This window comes from Littorina saxatilis, linkage group LG8 (assembly GCF_037325665.1).
Source record: "Littorina saxatilis isolate snail1 linkage group LG8, US_GU_Lsax_2.0, whole genome shotgun sequence".
Classification (NCBI taxonomy): Eukaryota; Metazoa; Mollusca; class Gastropoda; order Littorinimorpha; family Littorinidae; genus Littorina; species Littorina saxatilis.
This window is the reverse complement of record NC_090252.1, coordinates 67,386,521-67,395,729: the sequence shown is the minus strand read 5'-3', so window position 1 is coordinate 67,395,729 and position 9,209 is coordinate 67,386,521. Positions and strand designations below refer to the sequence as shown.

Here is a 9,209-nt window from a genome sequence, read left to right as displayed (position 1 = left end):
CAGACAACAGACAGTTCTTACAAACACTAGAGCATCGAGCATGCAAGCTGTAGATTACGGTGTACCACAAGGATCGGTATTAGGACCTCTGCTCTTCTCAATATATGTTAATGACCTCCCCCTTTATATTCAACATTTATGTGAACTTTTTGCAGATGATACCACAATTCACTCCAGTAACACAAATTTAACTCGCTTATCAGAATCCCTCCAAGGAAGTCTAAACCAGCTGACAGAATGGACTGACCTAAATCACATGTCTCTTAACCCAAAGAAAACCAAATATATGATAATTACAACTAGACAAAAACGACAGAATTTTACCTCAACTGGTCCCGATTTAATGATTGACGGCAATATAGTGGAAAAAGTCGACCATCACAAAGTTCTAGGTGTCCACATCGATAACAACCTGTCTTGGTCAACTCACATTGAACAACTTAGTAAATTAGTGTCAAAGAAAGTGTACCTCTTATCTAGAATTAAACACTTCCTTAATTGTCAAGCCAGGAAGTTCTTTTTCACTGCTCATATTCAGTCTCTTATTGATTACGCATCCACTCTATGGGACTCTGCAAGTGATAATTCCCTAAAGCTACTCAGCAGATTACACAAAAGAGCGCTAAAAGTAGTATTACTCAAACAGACTACTCTCACCGACTCAGACTACATCAACATAGGGGTCCTACCTCTGAAGTCAAGAATGAATTACAACAAAGGAATAATGATGCATAAAATTATGACAGAAAATGCACCCGAAACCATTTGCTCAAAGTTCTCTTTGAAGAATTCGCACCACTTTATAAAACTAAACACTCCTCTTCCTAGGATAGACCTATTTAAATCAAGTCTTGTTTATTCAGGAAGCAGCCTCTGGAACGCTCTTCCGGACGCCCTGCGGCAATCCACCAACACAGATTCTTTTAGAACCAAATATTCTTTCCATTTAATGAACTCTATGAACAAATAAACTTGATTGGTATGTTTTCTTTGTATACAGTTGTTCATTATCGGAATTATGGTTTATTGTGACAAAATCACGAAGATTTGGCTCTGTAATACATTGTTTTGCTGAGCTAATGTATTGTTGGGTTACTTTCCGTTTATCTTCATTGCTTTACACCCAATTTTGAACACTACCTTATGATCTACAATGCTTCTACATAATGCGCTTCATGTACATAAACTTATATGTTCTACCATTAATGTTTTTATGTAACCTTTTTTTCCCTAGTCATAGTTATAGTAAAATAGTTTAGTCCCTCTTTAGGGCGAGGGCCAGATGCAAAAAAGCATACCTATGCTTATTCTTGTCACCCTCGAAAAATAAAGATTTGTCATTGTCATTGTCATTGTCATTGTCTCTGGTGAGGGGTGCTGACGCTTGTTTGGGGGACATGAGCGTGATCTGACTTGCGAAAGGAACGATTGTTTGAGTGAGTTCCTTGAGCTTCTGGCCGGGGTGGAGGGGGGTGTAGAGGAAGAAACGGGTGGGGGCATGGTGTTCCTGAACATAGGCCAGGTGGGCACAGACGTACCAGCGTTCTGGGTCCCCAGTACAGCAGCAGAATGGGGGGGATGGGGAGGGGGAGGGGGAGAGGGGGAAGCGGACGAGGGGGGGTTGAAGGAAGAAGGGGTATGAGACGGCGGAGGGTCCCGGGGAAGGGGACAGAGGGGGTCGCCAACCTTGTGGCCCGAGTTGTGACATGAACGACACACCACCTCTTGGATGCAGGTGAAAGCAGCATGACCAAATGACAGACAGTTAGTACACTTGGAACGTTCAGTTGCTGATTTCTGCTCCCGGTGGAAAAACGAGGAAGTGAAGCCACCAATGGAGGCCTTGGAGGGAAGGGGGGTGGGGGGAATCTCGATGTAAACAAACCTCCGGCCTGTCAACCAACGCGTGAGCCCTCCTCGGTCGTCTCTATCCCTCTCCATCATCAGCTTTGACTGCAATTTGCAGCCCATGTCTACTATTTTACTCTCTATGTCGCTGTTTGCTACCGAGATCGGTACATTCCCGACTGTTAACCTCGTAGTTTGAACTTCTTGTCCGTTTGCCCGGAGTAAAAACGGGTTTTTGTCACACAATGTGAGAAGATGCCCGCGGATTTCGATCCCCCGTGTGAGGAGTTTGTTGCGCGAATCTTGGGTCTTGGGGTAAATCCTCCACAGCCCTCCTATGCGTTGTGCCCCAATGATCGAGGCGTAACCACACTGCACCTCGGCTGCTGCACATAACTCGTGGACCGTGTAAGCGCCAGCTGTGTCGGGTGGCAAGTGTTTGACGAGAATGAAAACGGGTGGAGCGACACCACCTTCATTGTCTGCACCGTTCGCGTCAGCCATGGCGGCCATGATGACAGTGCACTCGCACACTAACACACAACAGGTATAGAGAAAGGCGAGAAAAGTAAAGAGGTTCACTCACTTTGTTGCACTGAAAGCACACCACAAACGTTCCTGCGAATGAAATACCACTTCAAAAAACGATATCCACATATATATCCGTAGAGAAAGCCAGAAAATGCAAGAAAATCTGGAGCGCGAAGACAGACACAGCCGCTCGACCCGAGTGCGCAACCGGAAGTGATTATTATCAAAATTAAATTGTCCAAATCAATTTAAAAACACTTTCATCATATTCCTTGTCGGTTCCTGATTCCAAAAACATATAGATATGATATGTTTGGATTAAAAACACGCTCAGAAAGTTAAAACGAAGAGAGGTACAGAAAAGCGTGCTATCCTTCTCAGCGCAAGTACTACCCCGCTCTTCTTGTCAATGTCACTGCCTTTGCCGTGAGCGGTGGACTGACGATGCTACGAGTATACGGTCTTGCTGCGTTGCATTGCGTTCAGTTTCATTCTGTGAGTTCGACAGCTACTTGACTAAATGTTGTATTTTCGCCTTACGCGACTTGTTTCTCTCTCTCTTTCTCTGCTAAGAGATTTTTACAAATCTCGGAAGAAAGTCTCTGCTGACTTTCAATTGTTTCTTTCACAATTTCTGTTGTGTTTTTATGTTACACACTCCGAGTTCTAAATATCGTGCATATTTTTCCAAGGGTTGATTTTCAGGTACCTGAAAATCTACCCGAGAGAAAATATGCATGATATTTAGAACGAGGTGTGTAAGCTTTTTATCCCATTACTCCGACGTTTTCATTAAAAAAAACACCACTTTTTGACACAAACTCTGCGAGTGCCTGTTTTCTGCTGGCCAACTTTCAGCGACCGCAAATCGTGTCATCAATTCCATGTGCGAAACGAGTCCCCTTTTGTCTTTTTGGTAAACGCGCCATAAAACGTCTGCTTTTGTATGTAGTCATCAATACTGCTTTGGAATAGGAATTACAGAGATTGTGCAGTTCAATGCATTTGAAACTGTGCGGTTTCCGGCCGGCTTCAATCGGTGACCCAAGTTTGTTGTCAGAGGCATTCGCCAAAAAGACTGCGTGTGTGATTTTACAAGCCGCGATTAGGATGATTGCTGAATTTGTGCTTATTCGAGCTGCCTGCATGACCCCGTCGCGATATAACCTTCGTGGTTGAAAACGACGTTAAACACCAAATAAAGAAAATGCCTGCATGACCTGAACCTAGACACCGTTGTTTACTTTAAAGTTGAAAAAGAACACACGCAAGATCCCACTTTCTTTGCCACCGTTTTATTTTACCGTATCTCCAACTTTGTAAGGTGCAATTTTCATGTTGCTGGTCAACTTGATCAGTAGCCGCTGATTCTGTAGCAAACCGGACAGATCTGCAGCAGACGACAGATGGGACAGCCTTGTACAGTTGAACCAGATTTAGCAATCATTGCTCTAAAAAGCGATAGCAAACGAACAAAACTGTAAGCATACTGTTTTAGTCGGTTGCCTATGAAGAGTACTAGAGTTGTGTGCCTTGTATCACTGTCTGTTTCTATCACGCTCTCTCTCTCTCTCTCACCGCTTCGGCCAACTCATAATCTTCACTCAGCTCTTTTTATCCCAGCAGATTATGTGTATTCTTTGTTGATTTTTTTATTTCTTCAATGTTAAAATGTATGTATAGATCGTTAGCTAAACGTGAGTTCGACTTTGAATTGGGTGGCCGGGTGGTAACGCACTTGCGCTCGGAAGCGAGAGGTTGCGAGTTCGACCCTGGGTCAGGGCGTTAGCAATTTTCTCCCCCCTTTCCTAACCTAGGTGGTGGGTTCAAGTGCTAGTCTTTCGGATGAGACGAAAAACCGAGGTCCCTTCGTGTACACTACATTGGGGTGTGCACGTTAAAGATCCCACGATTGACAAAAGGGTCTTTCCTGGCAAAATTGTATAGGCATAGATAAAAATGTCCACCAAAATACCCGTGTGACTTGGAATAATAGGCCGCGAAAAGTAGGATATGCGCCGAAATGGCTGGTATCTGCTGGCCGATGTGAATGCGTGATGTATTGTGTAAAAAAATTCCATCTCACACGGCATCAATTAAATCGCTGCGCCTTGAATATGTGCGCGATATAAATTGCATTGAAAAACATTAAATAAACAAGAAGGGCAAAGCCCATACGACTCACATGCTTGACCTTGACCTTAACTAAACCTAGCAATGACATCATACACTAAGAACTGCTTTACACATTTTTCCTACCAAAATACATGTGACCTTGACCCAAGGTCAAGGTCATCCAAGGTCATGCAACACAAAGCTGTTAATTCAAGACATAGGAAATACAATGGTGCTTATTGGCTCTTTCTACCATGAGATATGGTCACTTTTAGTGGTTCACTACCTTATTTTGGTCACATTTCATAAGGGTCAAAGTGACCTTGACCTTGATCATATGTGACCAAATGTGTCTCATGATGAAAGCATAACATGTGCCCCACATAATTTTTAAGTTTGAAAAAGTTATCTTCCATAGTTCAGGGTCAAGGTCACTTGAAAATATGTATACAATCCAACTTTGAAGAGCTCATGTGACCTTGACCTTGAAGCAAGGTAAACCAAACTGGTATCAAAAGATGGGGCTTACTTTGCCCTATATATCATATATAGGTGAGGTATTGAATCTCAAAAACTTCAGAGAAAATGGGAAAAATGTGAAAAATAGCTGTTTTTTAGACAACATTTATGGCCCCTGCAACCTTGACCTTGAAGCAAGGTCAAGATGCTATGTATGTTTTTCGGGGCCTTGTCATCATACACCATCTTGCCAAATTTGGTACTGATAGACTGAATAATGTCCAAGAAATATCCAACGTTAAAGTTTTCCGGACGGACGGACGGACGGACGGACGACTCGGGTGAGTACATAGACTCACTTTTGCTTCGCATGTGAGTCAAAAATAAATAAATAAATCCCTGCGCTTAGAACTGTGCCCACGGAATACGCGCGATATAAGCCTCATATTGATTGATATTGATTGATTGATTTTATACCGCAGAATATCTCAATCGTTTTTCTATAGAAAGTAGTCCCCGAGTTAACGATAAATATGCAGATGACCTCTATAAACTATTCAATTGTACTCTGAGATGAAAGACAATGACAGGTGAGATCGAGACTCGGTTGTGATGGATTATCCATGTGGTTGTGATCGATTATCCAGAATAATCACCTCCTCTGCTAACAGAGACAAGAGGCAGGTCATGGATAACCCGCGATATTGCTCCGTAGGCCTAAAGTTCGACCATGACCTAGGCAAATAACTTGTACAGCCGCAGAAAGAAGAAAATATTTTATAGAATCATGACAATTTGACCTCTTTATTCCAACCATGAACCCGCTGTTTCATAGATTCAACCCATTCTGATTACATCGCTCAACGGCTTTAGCCAATTATCTCTTTGACCGGACGCGAAACTCCTACGCGAATCTATCAAAACAAGTTATCTCCCATATGTTGTTTACGAGCCGTGTTCGCGAGACGAAAATAATTGCAGATTGGCCGAATTCGACAGTGATCTCCGTTCTCCGTTCTGTTCTTCACAGTTATGATAAAGACATCGTTCTAAGATCAAAACAAGTCGACATTTTGGGACTGCTTCCGGAAGGAGACCGTACTGTATGGTTGCATCACAACAGAAAAATTCGTCTGCTTTAGCAAACGCCGAAATCAAACGGTTGATTATCACGTGACACTTTGCCCTATTTAGAGTTGTTTGCACAGTAAATACAGCCGCGAAAAAATAGCTCCCTTGAAACTGTCTTACAAATCAATTCCTTTGTAATTTAAAAATGACACAACACCATGAAAAATCATTATCGACGATCGCGAATCTGCTTATATCAATAATACATTACAAACAGCTCTAAATATGTGAACAAAATCGGTTTTCTTGCAAGACAAGGAAACTCAAGGCATCCGGCCTGTCAGGGAGAGAATGAGCCGAACTCATTTTGACCTGAGGTCAGGATGAGATTCAACCAACAAACTGCGATATCATCTGTGATCGGATGGCGAAGCAATGCGTGGAATCTTTAATTCTAAAGCCTAATGGCTCGTTTCGACAAGCATTGAACGGATTAAATTAACCACATGCAGTCTATTTCTTCTGCAAACTGCAAACGCATCAATGTGTCCTGTTGGGTTGGGTGTTTTGTACAGAAAAGTCTTCCACGTGCCAGATTCGCTGATTTGTCTCACGAAGCCGTCATCAACACAAACACAGCGAGTGTAGAAGCAAACTATGTATATATACCCACACGACTGAGCCACAGGACTGATTATTTCACAGCTGCAGCCAACAGAGAACAAAGACGGTTTGGGTACTCACGACTAGCCATTTTCCAGGACAGACGGAATAGACCTTTTTTCGTATAACCTTTTCCCCCAGCGTTTCGACCAATCAGATTTAAGGGCACGGCAGCCTCTCTCTGATAACCGGAACTAAGGGGCAATAGGTGCATGGCCTAAAATACTTCTTTCACTTTGGGTGTTCGAAGTACTATTGCCAGAGGATTACTGTAAGAGGTTCACATTTACATGTGTACATGATACTGTTTAAATCTTGAGATTTACTTTCATTTATTCCAGTGGTGCAGTCACTTTGCAAAGAGAGTCCCTTAAATACAAATTTTGATTATCTCCCCTGCACTACTTCTTAGTCTACACTTCTGTGTTGAGGATAACTCTGGTGTGACCAGTGTTCTTGTCTTCCCCTGCCCTGAAAATGTCTGTCTTGTGTAGGGATACAAAAATTTATAAGCAATAATGTACTTTCTGTATTAAAACATTTAAAGTTAATATTTTGGAACCTTCTCCTATGTTATTAATGAATAATTATAGTATTTTGAGGCACTGAAAGTAGTTGAGTGTAAGGAACTAGTTTCTTCTGGCTACAGGATAAGACAGTGCTTATCCTACAATTCTGGAATTTTTCCCTCCATTTTTCCTTTGACTCCAAGAGAAGAGCATGGCTTAGTGATGATGATCTGACATAACTTTTTCCATATGTCCGCTATGACAGCATTTAAGGTATGTTTGTGTGCTTTTATTCATTCTGGTAGATCTAATTATGAATGAAATTGTTGTTTAGGACTGTTTTTAGGATTGTAATAATGTATTTGCCTAGGTTTTCTGGAAGGTCTGCATGCTTGGTAGTTTCCAGACAACAGAAAGTGAACAAAGTTATTTTGTTCACAAGCTATGGTCTCTTTTATTCCTATTATGAACAGAAACATTTTCTTTGGAAGGATTGTATTGTTTGGCAAATTATGTGGTGAATTTTGAGTTTACTGAGAATTATATGGCTGTCTGGAAGAGGAAGATTTCCCGCCATAGAGCTGTGTCTATTTTTAGACTCATAAGTAGACCGGTTTTAGCATTGCCGGGTCAAGGTTGTAAGAGTGTTTCCGGTGTAAACAAAGCAGATGACAACAGATTCAGAAAATGTTCTATTCAATCTTTGTCACTTTTTCTGGTGTGGTTTCTCCTACCTTTGAGTGGAATCTCAAGTCTAGACTCGACGACATTGAAATGAAGGCTGACGATCTTGAGTGTCGTTCCAGGCGGAACAACCTCGTGTTCTATGGACTTACACGACCTGAAAACGAAACACCCCAACAATGTGAAGACGCCGTGCAGGATCTGTTGGCAGATCCCTTGGGACTTCCTAACCCTATTGAGTTCGACCGTGTGCACAGAACCAGCAACAAGCGTGACGCTCCAGTGGTGGCCCGCTGCGTGTACTACAAAGACCGTGTCAACATCCTGAAGAAGGCCAGAGAAAAGCTGAAGGGATCTGACGTTTTCGTGGCCGAAGACTTCTCTGCACGTGTGCGTGACATTCGAAAGAAACTGAACCAACATCGCCGTGCTGCCAAGGATAGTGGTAAACGTGCTACCATGGTCTATGACCACCTTTTGATCGACGGTAAGAAGTACGTGCTCGATGGTGAGGACTCTATCAAAGAAGTGGCCAACGCGCATGCTATCAAAAGATAGAGATGTGGCCGGCCCCTGTTTACATCGGACAGTATTTTGACTAGGGGGGCAAAATGTAAACGTACACCGGGTGGGAATGTGGACATTGTTTACGACGAAGCGTGTAGTGACACGGGTGACATGATTTCGGCACGTGCCGCATTCCAGTGTGACGATAATAGGCCTATGCCTACCGGTAACCATGACGTGAATTGTGAGCGTTCAGAGTCAGTGCGCAGTGTGGGGTCATGTAGTGCACTTGGTGACGTAGCAGACAGTACACAGCATTCTCCCTCCCCCCCTCTCCCCTCCCCTAGTGATTTGGGTGCGTCCGATGTGTACAGAAAAGACACACTTGATGAGAGTGACGATTCTTCTGATTGTCTTGTTTCTGATGTAAATAAAAAAGAAAATAACTTTACTTTTCTTCATTGGAATGTTGGCGGTTTGTTGCCAAAATTAAAAGATTATAATTTTGTACAGTACGTTTCTTCTTTTGATATAATTTGTTTAGTTGAAACATTTGTAAAACAATTCAACTATTCTTTGTTTTCTTCTCATACTGCTTTTGTCAAACCGTCTTCGGATTTGGGCAGACAAGGGAGAGAATCTGGCGGTGTTATTTGTTTGATTCGCTCGACCCTCTTGCAGTATGTGCGTGCAGTGGAGGAGGATGATAGTGGTGGAGGGAATTTTTTGTCATTCGTTCTTGATAAACACTTTTTCGGTTTTTCAACTGATGTTTTGTTTGTTTGTGCTTATGTCCCACCTGAAAATTCTCGGTTCTACTCT

The 9,209-nt window shown here is 42.5% G+C and overlaps 1 protein-coding gene across 1 annotated transcript; it reads left to right on the top strand.

The window, feature by feature from the left end:
* Positions 1-7,970: 7,970 nt before the first annotated feature.
* Positions 7,971-8,438, top strand: LOC138974824 (uncharacterized). The gene has a single exon (XM_070347550.1). The coding sequence runs from the start codon at positions 7,971-7,973 to the stop codon at positions 8,436-8,438; it is 468 nt and encodes a 155-aa protein (XP_070203651.1).
* Positions 8,439-9,209: the final 771 nt, after the last annotated feature.